Source organism: Artemia franciscana, unplaced genomic scaffold (assembly GCF_032884065.1).
Source record: "Artemia franciscana unplaced genomic scaffold, ASM3288406v1 Scaffold_1635, whole genome shotgun sequence".
NCBI classification, from domain to species: domain Eukaryota; kingdom Metazoa; phylum Arthropoda; class Branchiopoda; order Anostraca; family Artemiidae; genus Artemia; species Artemia franciscana.
Genome location: NW_027062897.1, coordinates 26,116 through 47,242, shown reverse-complemented (window position 1 = coordinate 47,242; position 21,127 = coordinate 26,116). Strand labels below are relative to the sequence as shown.

Genomic DNA, 21,127 nt, shown 5'->3' with positions numbered 1-21,127 from the left:
TACTATAAAGGCATGAAAAAGGAGATTTGAAATCAAAACATAATTTCAAGAAACCTGTATTAACTCAGAAGAACGCGTAAAACTGAGTCGGCAAAGAAGAAGCAGGACATAAGAAGAATTTCGCATAGGAATCCTGTAAAATTCCCCTGAATAAAGTTTCCCCTGGAAAATTCACTCCATAGAAAATTCTCTCCACATGGAAAGTACTTCCATCAGAAAATTTGATCCCCCCACGGGCAAAATGTACATAATTACTATAAGAAATACTATTCGTAAACCATGGGCAGATTTCATAACTTTAAGACTTTTCCGTAGAGGCTGTGGGGGACACTTTATCTCAAAAGGCACAGCTATTCCGCCTTTGAACTTATGCTCTACAAAATGGCTATCTCAAAATTTTGATGAGACAATTTCAAGAAAAAGAGGTGTTGGACAGGCTTTAGTTGCCCTCCAATCCTTATGGTATTAAAACTTTCAAATTCTGCTCTTCTTCAATTTATGCCCTCTCCTGATGTTCGGGAAGACCACTGGAACATCGCCACGATCATGGTGACCCATTTTTTGAAAAAAAAGAATCAGGCATCTGTGATCTTTCTTCTATCAAAAAAAAATTTACTAAATTCCGCATTTTTGCAGAAAGGAGCTTGAAACCTCTAGAGTAGGGTTCTACGCTTTTTTTACTTGAAAAAACTACATTTTTTTTATTTACTTGGAATCCATATGCAAGTTCTTAAGCTAAGAGGATTTAACCTAACACACAAACGAAAGTGAAAAAAATATTGATTTGCCCAAAATGAGGCCCAATAAAGGATATACAAATTTTTTTTTATCGAAGGATTTGAAAACTACACTTGCAATTCTTTGGGGTTCCGTATTATGCAAAAATACTTAGATAGGTAGAACTGACCCTCCAAAAAGGGATCTCAGGAAAGGGCTTATGTTTTTCTCTATCGGCTTGGAACTATTTATCTGTAAGTCCTTGAGCAAAGGAACCCAAATGCCAAACAACATAGAAATTAAATAAATACTTTGTTTAACCTGAAAGTAGGTTCTAAGAAAAAATACCAGAGAACGTTTCATTTTCTCTAACAATAAGTTGGAGTTTGTTGGTCATTGGGACGATGGGAGCCAATTCACAAAAAAATAGAGAAGCACAGTTTGGTATGCCCAGAAATTAAAATCGTAAAAAATATGGTTTTTACAAGGGCCTCGCATGTAAAATATGTTTTTTTTTCTCAGGTTGGGACACACCAAAAATTGAGCCCGAAAACAAACCAACTTTTTTATTTTCTGATGAACTTGAAAACTTTAGTGAGCTTTTCATGAAATGAGGGGATCTTTCGTCATTTTATTGGAGAGCGGGAGGGTTTAAGATAGACCAATCAAATTTTGTCTCTTCATAGGTTTGAAATTTACACCTAGAAAACCCTTGGGTGAGGACGTTTTAATGTAAAAATAGATAAGATTGGGGAAGTGCCCCCTGAAAATGGTGTCTCAAAACTGCCAGTAAATTTTTATTCAATAGTTTTGAAACTTAGGTGCTAAAGAATTTGGGACAAGGGGTCTCGAAAACAAAGAAAAAATTTTCCCTGAAGAAAGTTGAATTGGATATCGTTGCCAAATAATCACCAGCGGGGTTCTGTTGTTGTAATGTAGCGACTTTCAACATAGGTGTTAGCATCATTGTAAATCTTAATCTGTTGATTTTCTACAACAACTATCGAAGTATAATCATGTTCTTTCTAGATGTATTTATAGAAATATTTTACCAGACCTATTTTGCCAACGATTTCAACAGAGATGGTGCATTGAAAAGTTTTTAAAGTAAATAAGTATTATGTGTGGTGTGTGACATGATGATCTTATTGTGTGATTCGGTAATTATCTTTGTCCTTTGGAACACTGCAAGGTAATGTGAGAACTTTTCTTGATTATTTTGATTCAATCTGGGGTCAAAATGGCAGTTATGATTTGCTTGTTCATCATCCGCTAGAAGTACAATTTCTTTGGATTGCATTGGAAAACCGGAGTGTATTTTTATTTTTTATCAATATTAACCAAGCATCTGGCCTCTTTAATTTAACATTAAATTTTTAAATACAGGGTCACAAGTTTTGGAATTTCAGCTGAAATTAGATAATTAATTCCCATTGGACTATGGATTCGATTATCATGAATCACGATGAATAACAGATAAAAATGTAACAGTCTACAATTTTGCAATTCGATGGTATACACATATGGGGTTTAATAATATTGTCAGTTTATTAAATATTTACCATTGTGTTGAGACCCTTACGTACCACCTTCCAGAGTTAAATGTAAGTGCCTATTGTACATAAAATAAAACTGTAAATTTGAGTGTCACTTCAGGTTTCAAATGCAGTAGAGTTCAGTTACATCTATAGCGGATGAGGGTAACCTAAGTATCCTCGTTGTTATAACTCAAATTGAACTGATACAAACAAGAACAATTTTAAGATAACCTTTCATTATATAGAATAAGGAAAGGATTATTGCCGAGTGGCACGATATAATCGTCATAATGCTTGTTTACTAAAACGAAAATCTAATGCCACATCAATGTTGAATATGTTTGCAGGAAGAGTCAGGCAACGTATTTATACAAATACATCTACAAAGATAATCGTACTTCAATAAATGATGTCGAAATTCAACAGTGTTTGGTTTATATTGAAGAAGCAACATATGTAGATGGAGGCTGCATTACACCAACTGAAGTTTACTGGTGACTATTTGGGCTGGAAATACAAAGAAAAAGTCATGTCTTTCAGTGCTTGAATATTCGTTTATCCAGGCAACACCCAATGTAAGATATTAAAAAAACGCAGGAGGATTCGGTACATATTGGAGAACGAGGCTCATTAAAAGCCTATTTTTGACATAACCAGACATTGAAGCAATTGCAAACCAACCAAAAATTTACTATTATTGGTATATACAAGGGCATATACAAGGCCAATTACAATCTGTCATTTGCTTGTAATTGGTCGAAAAAACAACGTAAATAATGTAGCTCATCTAAAATGCTTCTGTTTGTGAGTACTTCCGTGTTTGTCATATTTCACAAATCTCACTACTACGAATAATACTCTTTATGTGACATACTAACAAGTTGGCAGAGCTTATTGCCTCGCAGTCAACATTAAACAGTGGATAGATGGCTTAGAACAATCATCAGTGCCCAAAATGCTTTCCGTAATGCGACTAGTTTTCATTCAGATTCTTGTTTTTGTACGGGCTGCAGATAGAAAATGTCTTTAGGAAAAATTGTAAAATCAGTTGACTGATTTTATTCTGAATACACGGCAAAATAATGCATCATAGGTTACTGCCATCAAACGTGGTTATCGTATTATTGCATCCGAGTTGCAAACAACAGCAAGAGAAGGCCAAGATTTTACTTTTTTGGGGGAGCACATGGTATGCACAACATTAAGACTTACAAAGATGGCCAAAAATGGGCGTTCTAAATTCTCATGAGTAGGTTGCTGCTGGAGGACGTATATATTGGCAAGGGAAACAGATTGAAATCGTGAACAATATTCTAGGAGCTACCAGTGACCCTAAATATATTGGAAGAAAAGTTTTTCATTGATGGACAGGCGGTACCAGTAAAGCTTCTCTGTATAAAACTTATACCACATTTTTTATGGTCAAAACCGCAAAGCAAAATGTATTCTGTTTAGCAGAATCGCATCAAATTAATTGCATTTTGGACAATTAACGCACAAGACATTTGACTTAAGTCCTACTTCCATAAGATTCAATTTCCAGCGTAAAATCTGGTTCAAACCGAATTTCGCAATTAGATCGAGTTGACGTATTCTTTATAGACGATGCAACGATGTTACCAAAGTATTACACATGGAAAGAAACAACGAGTGTATGATAAAAAAAGGATCAAGAACAATCAAGGAACCGAAGCATCAAAAGATCTACTCGCTTGCCTTGCAACAACTAGAATTCATGGCATAGGGAAACTTAAAGATGGGATTTTTAACATCCTTTGCAAAATCTTCATTTTATCAGGATCCAACCACCAGGAGATCGCCGAAGATGGATAGAAAGCTCTGCTCCGCATACTCAAAGAGAAAAAATTGAGGAGGACCTGAAGGATGTTTGGGATCCATTATTTACAATGAAAGTTGCAAGGGCATATACTGTGCCAGCGGGTGGGAGTCTCTCCGATGCACCTGCCATTGGAACTGTTTGCCCTGTAGCTTTGCTTGCAGGAAATGTAACGGGGTGTTATGTGCTAACGCTGGAGCAAGAGAGAATGAGGAAGATAATGAAGAAGAACAGGAAGAAGAATTAGCTTCAGGTTGTGCTTTGAAATCCCAATTTTTTAGTGATTAATTTACCAGAGTTCTAAATGTGACTTTAACTAACTGATAAAAAGGAAACCTAAAATAGGGAGCCACAGCCTTGTACTTTGCATCGACTTTGAGGGTTATGCTGCAAAATGTATCAATAAATAAGAATGTAATAAATAATTTCGCAAATTTAATAAGGAATTAGAAAATTCATTGTAGTTTTTGATCGTGCATTATATTTTAAGTTGATTTCAAATAGCATTAAAATGTTCATGCAAAAAGGTATACAAATCTAACGTTAATATCATAAGACTAAAAAACCAACAGTTTTTATACCTAAGAAACAAACTATCAGTAATATTACGTAAAAGGCGTCTGGAATTTGTGTTTCAGACAAGATTTTTGGTTTTTAAATTCTATTGCAACGAATAAATTTAACATAAGTGACTGAAAGGATTGGAGGGCATCTAGACCCCCACAAACGTTCATTTTGTCCAAAGTTGTCAAATCAAAATCTTGAGAAAACCATTCTGTTAAGCATAATAGCTACGCCTTCGCGGATGACATGGCACTGACCACGTGGTAGGCGTAACCAGTAACTGCATATATTATAAATTTTCAAATTACGCATCAAGATAATTATCTTCTTTTTAATTATATTCAGTTATTCTTCAGTTTTAAGTCATGAGTAAACAAATCATTAATTTCAATTGATTTAAGAAATTCTGGCATGAATTCAATTCATCCTTCCTATGTATGATTCATGGATTTATACATTTTTTAAGATTTGTGCTCTGCATGGATTCATCATAATTCTTGCGGTTGCATCTCTTCTAACCGCATATTTCGTTACCACTTCGTTGCGACTCTTACTGTCACTTGTGTTCTAATCGAAAATTTTATTTTCATTTTCATTCATCATTACCTCAGACATTTATCCCATGGCTTGTGCTTTAGCTAAACATGATATAACTACACATGACATCATACTGAAAACAGATTTTGCTGTGCCAAATTTTTTTACTGCAATTTAATGTGATTTTCAGTATCGCGAGTTCCATGCCTTTTGCTTTATTTGTTCAGAGTCATTCCTCATCGATAATAATTTGGCATACCTCATACAAGTTACAAACATCAAGACTATCCCTCGGAAAAAATGGAGTGAGTTGGTCTTTAAATGGATGTGGAAGTGACGTCATTTCTGCAAAAAATGTTTACGATTAGATGTTATCCTTCCTGTCTTTTATCTTCCATCCGCAGATATTGTTGTCTATCAATTTCATTTATGATTCATTGTGATGCTTGTTGTCACATGTCTTCTAACAGTATTACTCGTTGTGCTTCATCATCGTTCATCATTCTGTCAGACATTTTTCCATGACTTTTTTTTAGCGGTTCAGGTTCATTTATCATCTTGTATAACTTCACATAATCTCATAGATACAAAAAAATTCTTTTTCTGGTTCTCCCAGCATTTACGTTTTTGCTTTAATCGTATTAAAAAACAAATTTTCCAACAAATTTTAATTAATTTGGGTAAGTTTATTTTTACCTTTTACGAAATTTACCGCCAAAATTGTTCCAAGAGTTTATTGGCTATAGTTTAATAGTCATTCAAATCAAGACAATCCAAGTACCTATTTTACGAATTTCACTTCACTTGACTTTATTAAGCAAGAAAAGACATACATAAATCTTATATAAAGGAGACAGGGAAGCAACTCATTTTGTCTCCTTTAACAATAGAGAGAAAAAAAAGTAATTAAACCTCAATAACTAGCACGGAGTACATCTTTTCAGGATGTTCTGATGAATATGATGTACATCCACTCTTTTCATGGAGGAAGTTTCAATACTAATAGTTTTAAATGACACGTGCTTCACTGCTCTCAAACTTTTCCCAAAAACAACGAATTTTGACTTCTCTAGGTTAAGCATTAGTCGATTAGCCTGAAACCAAGAATTTATATTAAAAGCAACAGTTTCGAGGGCCACTCGTAGGCCCTCCTCGCTGCCCACCTTCAAACTAATTTCTCTGTGTCATCTGCAAAAAATGGCTATTTCTCCAAAGCTATTGCTTCATTTTGTTTAAGAAGCATTGAAATAGTAAAAGTGCAGAATATATCCAATTCTTATTATACATGAACTGCATATAACATATACAAAGGGAAATTCAGCCCCTCCACCCCTAAAAATTATTCGTAAATAGCTATTTTCAAAGTTATTTATTCATTTCATTTTATAAGTGTTGTTAAGGCCTGAGTAAAACAGAAAACCGCATAATATAACCTACTTTCATTATTCATGAACTGTATATACATCACAGCATACATCATGTGCAAAGTAAACCCACCACAACCACCATTCATGGTTGGGGGGGATAGCAGGCTTTAATACAATAAATACTCTTAATTCTATTCTTCGTCTAATTGACTTCTTTTTCTAATTCCATTCTCTCCTTTTTCTATTATATTTGCAACAAAAAAGTTCCCCATATATCTTTCCAAATACTCCTCCCAACGCTCTAAAATATCCCAATGGAACTTTCCCCAGTGTTTCCCTATTAACTTACTTACAAAATAATTCGTAACACTTTCTTGCTTACAACAAAAAATATAGCGTCGAATAATCTCTAAATGTCAGTCATTTAACAAAAGCAGGAAACCTGCCTAGCTGAGCCTTGAGGTTCTTGACTCCCAACTCTCATTGTGTCTGGGAGCTCATTATATGAATCTTCTTGGGCTTCTTGAGCTAAACAATTTCGAGCAACGGTCTGCAAAGAAAGAAATGGAAGCTCATTGAGAAATCACTAACAACTAGCAGTAAAGGCTGACGGACAACAGGTACAAAATTTAAAACGTAGCCTATACTTTCTTGTGAGGACTAGAAACAGGCATGCCAGTGAAGTTACCCTGGAGGAAGAAGCAGTCTTAATGATAAAAAAGTAATATATAGCTGAAAATTAATGGTTTTATCCTGAATTTATCCTGAAAATATCCTGAATTTGTTGTATCCTATTTTAATAAAAGGAATTTATTTACTAAAAATCAGTTTGGATTCAGGTCGGGTCATTCCACTGAACAAGCTATTGCTGCGCTAATCTTAGAGATTAATGATTCACTAAATGATGATAATTATGTGTCTTCTCTCTTCTATGATATAAAAAAGGTATTTTTTATATTTTTTAGGTATTTTTTATATACAAAGATTTTAAAAATCTTTGAATAAATGGTTTGCATGTAACTGCCTAGCTCCGAACTCTTATAAAACTGAATTCATGATTTTCGGGTGGTCACAACGGGCGATAAATAAAATTACCATAGATGAGTTAATTGTAAATCAAAGTAGGATAAAAAGAGTACATTCATTTTGTTACCTTGGGATTATTCTCGATGAGCTTTTACCTTTCAGTAAGCATTCTGATTATTTGAGATTGAAACTTCCCCAACACTTAGGTTGTCTTCAAAGATTGAAACAGATGTTTCCTTTCTCCGTCCTTAAAATTTTATACCATTCTCTAGTTGAATCATATCTTAATTATTGCCCCTTAGTTACACATATCTTAATCATATCTTAATTATTGCCCCATAGACACATTTATTGTCCATTCGCGACCTCTGCAGATAATTTAAAATAAGGCAATTAGAATTCTGGGTGCTTTTGTTCATCGCCCTGTGAGACTTAAAAATCTGTCAGAAACCCAAACTTTATACATTTTTCTCAATATACTTAATCTCAAACAATTGAAGAACGTGCATACAGCAATGTGGTATTATGATATCCAATCCTCAGAAAATTAATTCCATGATTTGGGTATAATTGGGACTCCCACTTCTCCTGCCCACTGCATTGCATCCACTCCAAGAAGTATCGCCTTCCACCAATAAAATCAGAAAGAGCTAGATTCTCAATCAGATACCAAATTCCTCATATTGCAAATAAACTTAACTTTGTAGAAATATCCCGAAGTTTCACAAGTCGATTGTCTTTGAAAAAACATATTTCAAAAATAATTCTTTCCCTGGATGTCGGGATTGATTAATAATAGATTTTAGTATGTATTTTGCTGTGGTGTTCTTGCGCTGGGTTGGCCTCCTCTATGATCTCCTACCTTCTATGGTTTTTTTCTATCGTATGTTTTTTTTTATCTTAGTTTTTTTCTCTCTCTTTTTGGAATTATTAGTATGACGAGACGTTGTGTTTTTTCTTATGCATTTGTGCTGCCCCAGCCTTACGAGCTCTGCTCTCTGTTGGGGCATAATATGTCTGTATATTTTTAATTTGAATTAATAAATATTGATTGATTGATTGATTGCCACTGTTGGTATTAACTTGGACTTCTACTAACTAAATTGGACATTTCAGTATTAGATACCTTGAGTGTATGCTCATGAGGACAATTTCTAGTCATAGCGACAAATTTTAGAAGCCAACCCATCTTGTATAGCAACCGCCTATACTTTTTTTTTAGCATTTAGACCCGGAACACTTGATTGAATCATAACTTCTATAATAATTGAGATTTTCCCTAAGAGAAACAAATAACCCTTTTCTAAATACTGGTATGGGCCAAGCTACGAGTGACGTGTGTTCTATTTATTATTTCGATGATTTATATTAGGGTTAAACATCGCTTCCTGGAAAATCTTCTGGAAAGTATTTAAGCTTGTTTAGTGAAACCTGTAAGAATTAAAATTTCCACCGATTCTTGAAAGTTTAAAATACCTAGTCTAACTGTTTTCTTTGAAATATAAAAGAGATATTGAACACAAAGTGAGTACTTACCATAAACTGGGTGATATGTTTCTTTTTATCATACTAACTAAAATTTTGTTTTATTTCGGTATATTATAATATTTTTCTAGTCTTGGTTGATCTATCTATCTATGTAGGCTCAATAGATTTTCTTCTTGAATTAATCATACGGTTAATTAAATCACATTATCAATATCATATAATTGACAAGATTTGAATTATGCTTATGATTTATTCAAACCAGAATGAATCATAGTTTAGACATAAGTTTATACTGGTAAAGAACGACAAAACTCTATTACGCCTGATTTTCCCCCGCCTTATCGTTACAATCGATGATTATAGAAATTAAGAAAAGCAGCCGTTTGACCACGAATTACGAGTTCTGCACCTCCAAATTTAGCAAATTCTAAGTTCTGAACCTCTTTAAGAGACGAGACGGAATATTCGATCTACAATCGCATGTTTTATAACCAGTAGCCCGACATGAAATCCAACAAAAATTTCAAAAGGGAAGTTTCAAACAGAAAAGATGATAATCCAAAACTATGCCTCTAGGGGTAACATAGTGAGTGTAAACCAAGGGGCAAGGATAGCAAGCTATATAAATGGATCACCTCTATATAGATAAATATTTTTAGTAGAGAGTTAGACATATTACATCCTGTTGAAAATATAATAAGGTTAGTATTTTAGTCTAGTGCTACCCCCTCCCATTTTGCAATCGTTAAGGGCCATTAGAGGCTAATCGTAAAAATTAAATGTTAGCCTCACTGATTAATTATATAGCGAAAGTTTTGTGGTTAAACTTTAAATATGGAACTTCAGCCGTCCAAGAGTGAAGAAGGGTGTAAAGTTGTACAGCCACTTAAGCTTAATTCTTAATCCTGTTGACAGTTTGTCCCTTCAAGCTCTTAGAGTGATTTTATGATATATTTTTCCCTGTCTGGTTTTTATCATTAATCTCTCCATAGAAAAGGGAAGTTTTCTGGTGCAGTTTAAGGTGGTGAATGTCATTCCATCTGACAAAGGTCATATTGAATTCACTAGACTTGATCCATATCAATTCTACCCATCTTTTCAAAGATACTGGAGAAAGTGGTACATAAACGGCTCTATACTTCCCTTTAGATGAATAAGCTTTTGAGTAAGACACTGGTTGGGTTTCGTAAGGGTCACTCCACAACGCACGCCTTATGACACCTGGATCAAAGTTTTAACTATGTATTAAACTCAGGCAACGTACCTATGTCTATTTTCATTGACATTTGAGAAGCGTTTGACACGATTGACTACCAAGTATTTCTTCATCAAATGAGAGGTCTTGGAGTAAATGGATTTTGTCTAAGATGGTTTGAGATTTATCTTTACGGTAGGTATCTTAAAGCTGTTTAAATGATATAGTCACATTGTTCTCCCTGTGAAGTGTGGTGTACCTCAGGGTTCTGTGCTGGGCCCTTTACTTTATCTAGTTTACGAGGACACGATACGCTTTGATATGCAGTTTTCATGTATTACTTCTTTTGAAGATGACATGTGATAGCAGTATTTGTAAAATCAGTCGATAGTTTCATAGAAAAAGCTAATGATGCTCTCAAAAGATTAGAGGTGTTTATAAGTTTAAAAGAAAGTGTTTTTACTGGCATTCTATAGAGTGGGTGATTCTTTTCTTGGAAGTCCTATTAGGTGAAAAGGCTGTTTTACAAGTTAAATTCCTATTATATATTAACTTCTATATTGATTCTAATCTATCGTGGAAGCATTATAGCGACACTATTTTCATCAATATTGCACATGAAGGTGGCATTCTCAGAAAACTGAAGCAATATTCTGCCGGAACGTATTCTTCGCACGATATATTTTGCAATAATCTACCCGTATATATTGTGCGGATGTTTAAATTGGAGCAGCAATTCTTATATTAATTACAAGCCAGTGCAAATTCTACAAAATAAAGCAGCAAGAATAATTGGTAAATACGTACGAAATATTAAAGACACCAGTGCTTGCTTTAAGTCTCTAAGGCTCTTCAAGATCTAACATATAAGGGACTATCAAGCAGCGGTGTTTGTGTTTATTTATTTGCATAATCTAGTCCCAGAAACTGTTAATCCGTTCTACCGTTTTAGAAGTTCTGTTTGTGAGCTAGATACAAGATACACGAACATTAAATACTTGCATATGGTATTTTCAAATACAAAATCCTTATATTATTTCTATAATAAATCTGTTTATTCTACTTCCTCGTCCGGATTGTTGGAGGTCTGGGATGTACCATATTCCCTTTGTAAGTTCTGAAAGGTCAAGGTTTTTGATTAGGTAACAAATGCCCTTCATTGCAAACAACTTTAAGCTGAAAGACAAAATTCTGTTTGATCCATCCAAAACATCTCTACAAATTTAAAAAAGCAAATATTGAAGATTTTTTACTAAAATTTTGATTATTCACCACAGATGATGAAAAATTAAATTATTTGATCTTATTCTTTGTGTATTTTTTTTGTGTCTCTGTGTTTGGGATAGCCTACCACGCCCCTTCTGCCCGACATTTATTTATTTACTTATTCTTGTTACTACTCTTTTGTGTGTATTTTTTTCTATTTTTTTTTGCCGTGTTAAATTTTGGAATTATTATTATGATGAGATGTTGATGTTTTTTTCTTTGTTTTTGCACCGTCCCGGCCTTACGAGCTCAGCTCTCTGTTGAGAGATAGTATTGTTTTGTATTTTTTAAGTTGAGTAAAGAAAAAGTTAAAGTTGAAAAAGTTGAAGTTGAGCATGATACCAGAATTTGTGATAACTTGGCTGTGAATATTCAAAATAGTGTAAGATCTGGTTTCAATTTGAAGTTTCTTTGCCCGTCTGTATGGAATTCACTTTTTGTGATTGTTAGGGAGGCTTAGCATCTCCCACTGTTAAAAGAGTATTTGTTGGAGAGTTATTATTTTTTTATTTGGTGGGATTGGAGTGGGTTATGGGGCTCAAGGGAGGAGTGGGTTGTAGGGCTTGGGGTGGAGGGAGTTGTATTTGGAAGAAGGTTGTTACATTGGGGATGTTTGAGAGAAGGTGATTCTCTTTTTTCTTTTTTTGTTTTCATTATTTTTTAATTAGTGTAGGATGCTTCTAGGAACATTTATGTAGTTTTTTTTCATTATTATTTTTAATTTAGGATACCTTTAGGAATTTTTATGCAGTTAATCCCTACGCGTTAGCGAAATTTAATTTTGTTTTTACTAGTGTAGTGATTTATATCTGTAATAATTTATATTTTTATTTACTATGTAAATGAAAGTCAAAAGTCAAAGTAATGTAAAAGATGTCGCTTACAGAAAACAATCCACTAGTAGCAATGGAATTTTCCATAGAAAACTTGCTTAAGGCTACTCCCAATTGTGAAAGTAATCATGCCACATTCAAATCTAGCTATGGTGATTAACTGTTTCTATGATGAAACAGATCATAGCAACTGTATATATATATATATATATATATATATATATATATATATATATATATATATATATATATATATATATATATATATATATATATATATACATATACATATATATACATATACATATATTATCTATTTTATATATTATCTATATTTGCATCTAATTACATCTATATCTATAATTATATCTAGATTATAATTATAAAATTATATCCATATTATATATATATATATATATATATATATATATATATATATATATATATATATATATATATATATATATATATATATATATATAAATATATGTATATATATATATATATATATATATATATATATATATATATATATATATATATATATAAACATATATATATATATATATATATATATATATATATATATATATATATATATATATATATATATATATATATATATATATATATATATATATATATATAAGTAAATATATATATATATATATATATATATATATATATATATATATATATATATATATATATATATATATATATATATATATATATATATATAAAGTGGCGAAAACCTATAGGCCAGTGTATTCTCCTGATGAGTCCTTGTGTTGGGTTGTTGCCTTTGAATTATTTGTCTTTATTATTTTTTCTATTGTTTGGTAAATGACGACTTATACTTATTGACGACATGACTGCCTGTCCATGGATTATTCTTTATGGTTGATTGTGTTTGGCTATGCTGTTTGACCTATGTGATTGTATGGATGAGTAGGGTTAAGGCCTCATTGAAGTGCTGGTATATATTAATCACTAATTTAGGAAAACAGTCTTCCTTTTCTCCTTCTGTCTCTTTTTTTTTAATGTATTTGAGCTGTTGCACTGGTGATTTTTCTTTTCATGATATATATATATATATATATATATATATATATATATATATATATATATATATATATATATATATATATATATATATATATCTATATATATATATATATATATAAATTACATTTATGAAGTTAGTATTTAAATCAGATCATTGGCAAAAATTAGTGTCTATACCATAACGGCTGAATGGAGCATGTTCACCTCACAAGAAAATTTTTGTAATTTAAACCGTCTTATTCTCATTGCTATTGACGACACTGAAAATATGTTGGGTTAAAATAACGTCAATTTTTTTTAAACTTACTAATAGCTAGTATAATTAATACAACTTGTATAGCATATTTATCAAATAAAGATACTAGGATTAGATGTAAGTTTTAGAAACAATTACTACCTGAAAAGCTTGTTCAACATTAGTAGCTTCCTTCGCACTAGTTTCAAAGAAAGGGATGTTGTTCTTTTCCAAGAGATAGGGATTCGTAGAAACGTCTCGATTTTTGACGTCAACCTAAAGTGAAACAACATATAAGAAATGTTAGAAAGGAACACATTACAATTTTTGCACAGAGAGAGAGAGAGAGAGAAGGATTTATTGACAAAACGTGTAAAAAAAAATATTGCTACTTCTCTAAAAAGCAAGACTTGTCCATGGGGTAGGTTTAGTAGATAGAATGTGGCATACCAAAATTAACTGACGTTTAGAGATATAAGCCGGACAAAGAAAACCAGAGTAGCCCAGCCGTCCATATAGTAGCCCCCTCCCAAAAAAATAAAACAAGGACCACGCCATAGAAAGTATATTCCCTGACTGCTTCTTCAAATGAAGAGAGGGGAAGAAGATATAAGGAATTTGAAACGCCTTATTCAGAAGATCTCTACTTGGCTAACAGCAGATAACTACTATTTAAAGTAGAGAACACATATCCCACGTTTTTATTTTGTTAAGAAGATAAGATATAATGTTTGATTTTACCAGACTTTTGGGTTCACCTAATCCTTAAAAAATAAAAAAATATAAAAAGTTTCCAAATAATTTTCCTATGGAATATTTTATTTTTCTGAGTCGTAGTCCCTCATCCCTTCATTCATCCCACATTCCTCATCTCATCGCTCCGTTTCCCCTCTCAAAAAAATCCTGAGTAGGTGCTGTTCCATGAACATGCATACTAAACATATGAACATGCATATTTCAAAGAATGTTCAATCTCTATAATTAATCACTTAGTGATAATTTCAATAACAATGGAAAAATGGTTTCTTATATAGCAAAAGCTTTTAATCACAGCCTTCTTCCTAAGCAAGAAAAAAGTTTAGTGGACTGTATTCCAGTCTTTTTTTTTACAGTCAGGCTAGCCTGACGAGAATTATTCAAAATGGGAAAGATTTGATGGCTAAATTTCTTCTACTAATAATCGATTAATTTCTGCCTTCTACTTTCTAATTTATCATTTCATTCTGTTATATATGTCACTCTGAATTTTAATGCTCATTTAGCGCTAAATATTTCTACGATAAGAGAAACAAAACTTTAATAGACTGCTTTGACTTTATTTGTTTAAGGTTTCAATATTTTCAAACACGAAAATAAAAACTCATTTTGTTGTGTAATTTTCATCATTGAATATCTATACTTCTAAAGTCAAACACACAATTCTAATATGACCAGAATTTTCTTATATATTTTACATTGAGCTTGATAACTTCTTAGTGAATTAGCCATTAATTTTTTTTTTAATTATTTGTTGCCCCTAAATTCATTTACATCAAATTGTAGTGAAAAGTTCACTATTGAAATCGTCGTTTACGAGAATTTTGATAGAGGATTTCAGTTCCCCACCTTGAACAGTAGGAAAATTATATTTTTACAAGTGTTGACCTGATGTCTCCATTTTTCACAAGGTAGGGTCAAGGACCCAAAGAGCCCTTTGAATTACTATTTGTAAGTTATCTTAGAAGTAGTAGAAGAATTTCAGATTTGGGAAAATTTATGTAATGTCCAATTTTTGAAAGCATATTTTCTCCATGCAAATAAAAAAAAGAGCATATTCAACTCAAACTTTAGAACTACCTTACCTTGTTCCCAAGGACAACAAATGGGAAATTGTCAGGATCTCTGGGAGAGGTTCGAATGAGAAACTCGTCTCTCCACGAGTCTAAGGATTTGATACTATTGGGAGACGTGACATCAAACACTAAAACGCAACAATCAGCTCCTCTGTAAAACGCATTACCAAGGGACCGAAATCTCTCCTGTCCAGCCGTGTCCCATATCTGAAAAAAGAAAGAAAATTGACATCAGAAACACAGCTTAATAAACATTACTAGAAGATGGTTTTTTAAGCTCACTTGTAGCTATGGATGGTCAGACTTCAATCTTCAATTAAATGGTCCATTTTCGTGTCATCACCATATTTTTTGTGTTTTATTAGTTTTATTGACAATTTTATTTTACTGATGCAATTATCAAAAGCCCAATGAGTGACATGGCAAAGGACATATCGCTGAATTGAAGAATTGATGATTGAATTAACAAAAAAATTATTTTACATGCTAGTGTTTTATAATTGTTTTTTTTCTTCAAAATAATGGCTAGCATAAAAACCTGCGGATGAGACTAAAACAAGCTTAGGTGACCGTATTGGTCTACCAGATGTTTCTCAAGAACCCCAATCTTTACCACCTCACTACCATTATCGAAGAGACTGAAGCGAGGAGGATGTAGAGAGTTGTATATTCAAAACTTGTCGATTTTTCTTATTTTTTTGCCGCTTCTCCTCCTCCTCGCCATATTTCATTCTTTGTCTTAGAGTAAATTTAATGGCATATCAATTTTAATTTCAATCTGTTTTTGTGCTTTTAACCTTCCAAACAAATAATGATTTCTATCAGTTATTTTTAGTAATTTCAATTTTTTCGCAGTATAGTAACTACAATCAGGATACTAATTCCTTGAGATGCTCTGCATAGCCTGAACAAGACATTTTACTTGATAGGCTAGCATCTTTTCATCAACCATCACTTCCATTCAAGGCCAAATCCAGGGACAGGGGGTTAATCGAGTTAATATCTCCCCGAAATTTTTTTTCAGCTTGAAAAAAGGCAACAAAAATGCGTATAAGCAAATTTGTAACGTGTTTGATAAAGTTTTTTCGTAACCCCCCCCCCCAGCCCCAATGAAAAAATCCTGAATATAATCTTGCTTCAAGTGGTTATTTTTTAGCAGTATCAACCCTTTAATTCTTTTAGCAGTCCAATTCCTATACAAAACAAATTCTGATTTTTTGGCGTTTAATATTAATCTTTACTTTCATAATAGTTGCGTACACCAAAAAATTCTTGGAAATCATAAGGAGGTAGATATTAACTTTAACACTTTTGATGCATTATAAGGTTTATTTTATACCCCCCCCCCTCTCAAACAAAAATACAGGTTACGGCCCTGAAGATTATATATTAATTTTTATCTCAAACCTCCCCTTATCTGTCTCTCTCTTATAACTATTTTTGTATTTATCTGATGGCTTAATGAGAGTTGGGATGTTTTGGCATTAAAATGTTCTCTTTGAGGTAACTCTCGCCCTCCCTATCTACAAAACATTCAGAGAAGCCCATTGTAAAAGTTTTACTACCTTTTTGAGCTTTATCATCTCTCTGTTGCTTACAGATAGTATTTTTTTTTATTCGGAAACATATGGATATTTTTCGAGGTGGAGTCTCATGCAGGGGGAGGGGGATTGTCTGGTGGAATTTTCCGTTGGGAGAAATTTCTTAGTAATCATTTCCTTTGAGTAGGAATACATTTTCCAGGGATTATTTTCCGGGGAAGGGGGTATTCTCCATGGGGGGTAAATGCATAGAATTATCTGCACTAAGATCAACAACTGGTATATCATAAATAAAATGATACATGGTGCTTTACTTGAAGGGTATCCAGTTTATCATCTACTGTAACTTTTGCTGATCATTTTTAGGACTGTCGATGTCAACGTTTTAAGCAGCTAGGGTATTTAACAAGGCAACTTACCTGAAGAGTCAATAGCTTATCATCCACCTTGATCTCTTTTGAAACTATATCTGTACCAATTGTGGCCTTGTATTCATTTGAGAATTTTCTGAGGACGAACTGGTTCATAAGACATGTTTTACCAACACCAGAATCACCCAATATAATCACCTTGAGAAAAATTTTCTTGCGAGATTTGTCTTTCAATACCCCACTCCTGTCATCAAGCACATGTGGCTGAGAATGTGACTGAAAAATAAAATGAAGAAGATAAAAATGATCTAATGACTTTAAAGGAAAATTGAAATGAAATTATCGAGAAAATTTTATTCTCTGGAGAAGCATTGATGCTAGGAGCAGTGCTGGAAAAAAAAACGAAAGCTGGTTAGATTCCTGAGAGCATTTTCTAAATCCCACAACTTTGATAAAGCTATGCGCAAGACATAATATTTCAGTCCCTCTCTCGAAAGGGTTATGAATGCTCAATGGAACAGCTGTTTTACTATGACATGAACTATTTTTTATCAAAATGGCTATCTCGGATTTTTATCAAATACATTTGGGAGAAAAGGGATTGAGGGAGCTAATTGTCCTCCGATCACTTTTGACTCTTGAAAAGGGCAATATACCTTCTGATTTTTAATCGAATGACTCCCCTCCAAGGTTTATAGGACCCTCCCTTCCGTATGAAGTGCCTCTAGAAAAAAAAATATAATCGTAGGCAGCGCAATAGTGGTCCTTAAGTAAAGAACTTAAAGGACACTTTTTATAGAAGGAGTTGCCGCCAGAAACTTCTAATAGGCTCATTTGATTGGAAATTGAGAAGGATAGTACACTTTTTAATAGTTTGGGGAGGTGTTCCCCAAACACTTCCCATCAAAATTTGGAGATATCCATTTTGTTCAAGGTAGTTGAAAGGTCGAGGTTTTATTGTCCTCCCTTACAGTCCTGAGGGAAAAGGTTTTATGTTATACCTTGGGGCATATAAGATTTTTAGAAAACGTTGTCATACAAACTTTAGAGAGGGCTCATTGGGCTGGTAATCAGAAGCTTTAGCGTCGTTTTTATGAGTGAAAATGATTTGAGGGTATCTACCTCGGTCGGATGTGTTTGTGCCACAAGCACACATATATACATCTCATATTTTCCTATTCTTACAACTCAGCCATAGTGTTGGTTGTTTTGTCAGTTGTTTTGTCATCAAACAGTTCGTGGTAATGAACTATAGTAAGGAGTGACCCGGCTCAATAGTAACCAAAACTCTAAAAAATAGAATTTTGATACCAATAGTTACATCAAAAGAATTGCTTTTTAATGCTGATTTTAAATATATAAGTTTCATCAAGATCAGTTATATCCATCAAAAGCTACGAGCCTGAGAAAATCTGCCTCATTTTAGAAAACAGGGGGAAAACCCCCTAAAAAACATAAAATCTAAACGAAATTCACATCATCAAATTCAGCGTATCAGAGAACCCTATTGAAGAAGTTTCAAGCTCCTATCTACAAAAATGTGGAATTTCACATTTTTTGCCAGAAGACAGATCACGGATGCGTGTTTATTTGTTTGTCTTTTTTTTGTTTTTTTCCAAGGGTCATCGTATCGACCCAGTGGTCGTAGAATCTTGCAAGAAGATCCAATCTAACGGAAATTAAAAGTTCTAGTGCCCTTTTTAAGTGACCAAAAAAATGGAGGGCACCTAGGCCCCCTCCCACGCTCATTTTTTCCCAAAAGTCACCGGATCAAAATTCTGAGATAGCCATTTTATTCACCTTAGTCGAAAAACCTTATAACCATGTCTTTGGGGGCGACTTACTCCCCCACAGTCCCAGTGGGAGGGGCTACAAGTTACAAACTTTGACCAGTGCTTACATATAGTAATGGCTATTTTGAAGTGTACAGACGTTTTCAGGGGGATTTTAAGGTTGGGGGGGGGGGGTTGAAAAGAGGGAGATATGTTGGGGGAACTTCTCTTGGAGTGGCCCTTTTCGTATCTTTAACTGGGACAAGTCCAAATTGACTACTCCCTCTCAATTTATTACATGATAATAAATGAACATAACTTAATTAAAAAAACTTTTTCCGCAGAACAATTTTTTCAAACAGTTCGTGGTAACGAAATGTTTTTAGGACATTAATTATTCGCCGTAGTCAAAAAACCTTATAACTATGTCTTTGGGGGCGACTTACTCCCCCACAGTCCCGGTGGGAGGGGCTACAAGTTACAAATTTTGACCATTGCTTACATATAGTAATGGTTATTTGGAAATGTAAAGACGTTTTCAGGGGGATTTTTAGGACATTAATTAGGATATTAATGCACATTAATTAAAATGTGGCCCTGTTCGTATCTTTAACTGGGAAAAGTCCATTGGTGATTTCTCTTTTCGTTATATACATATATATATATATATATATATATATATATATATATATATATATATATATATATCTATATATATATATATATATTTATATATATATTTATATATATATATATATATATATACATATATATATATATATAATATATATATATATATATATATATATATAACGAAAAGAGAAATCACAAATGCAACAGCACAGGTATATATATATATATATATATATATATATATATATATATATATATATATATATATATATATATATATATATATATATATAAATATATATATATATATATATATATATATATATATATATATATATATATATATATACATACATGTGTATTTATATATATTTATTTATATATATATTTCTTCATAATCAATTGCTCTTTTGCCTTAAGAGTGGCCGTTAATGGTAAATTCTTCGTTTAATTTATATGTTTTGGATGAAAATAAAAAATGTCTATGTCTATGTCTATATATATGTATATTGATGCAATCCACTTCTTTTTTTGGCGTATTTGACAACCGTTGCTTAATTTCTTCAAACAGTTCGTGGTAACGAACGTAAGGAGCGACCCGGCTCAATAGTAAACGAAACTCTAAAAAACGGAGCTTTCATGCCAGAAGATACATAACAAAAATCGAATTTTCATCCTGATTTTAAATATATAAGTTTCATCAAATTTAGTCCTTGTCATCAAATGCTACGAGCCTGAGAAAATTTGCCTTATTTTGGAAAATAGGGGAAAAACCCCCCTAAAAGTCATAGAATCTTAACGAAAATTTTGCCAGAAGACAGATCGCGGGTACGTGTTTTTTTTCTTTTCCCCAGGGGTCATCGTATCGACCAAGTGGTCCTAGAATGTCGCAACAGGGCTCATTCTAACGGAAATGAAAAGTTCTAGGGCCCTTTTTAAGTGAGAAAAAATTGGAGGGCACTTAGGCCTCCTCCCACGCTATTTTTTCCCAAAGTCAATGGATCAAAATTTTTAGATAGCTATTTTGTTCTGCATAGTCGAAAACCATAATAACTATGTCTTTGGGGATGTATTACTAACCCACAGTCCCTGGGGAAGGGGCTGCAGGTTACAAACTTTGACCAGTGTTTAAATACAGTAATGGGTAATGGTTAATGGGAAGTGTACAGACGATTTCATGGGGATTTTTTGGTTTGGGGGTGGGTTGAGGGGAGGGGAATATGTGGGAGGATCTTTCCTAGGAGGAATATGTCATGGGGGAAGAGAAATTCAATGAAAAGGACGCAGGGTTTTCTAGCATTACTATA

The 21,127-nt window shown here is 33.1% G+C and overlaps 1 protein-coding gene across 1 annotated transcript in view; it reads right to left on the bottom strand.

Annotated features, from left to right (window-relative positions):
* Positions 1-5,939: 5,939 nt before the first annotated feature.
* Positions 5,940-21,127, bottom strand: part of LOC136042635 (ras-related protein Rab-7a-like) — a 29,971-nt gene continuing 14,783 nt past the window's right edge. The window contains exons 2-5 of the mRNA XM_065727599.1: positions 17,464-17,691; positions 15,513-15,710; positions 13,834-13,947; positions 5,940-7,110 (exon numbers count right to left, since the gene is read on the bottom strand). Of these exons, the coding sequence (XP_065583671.1) occupies positions 6,985-7,110; positions 13,834-13,947; positions 15,513-15,710; positions 17,464-17,691 (666 nt within the window). The 3' untranslated portion in view covers positions 5,940-6,984. The remainder of the gene's footprint in view (positions 7,111-13,833; positions 13,948-15,512; positions 15,711-17,463; positions 17,692-21,127) is intronic.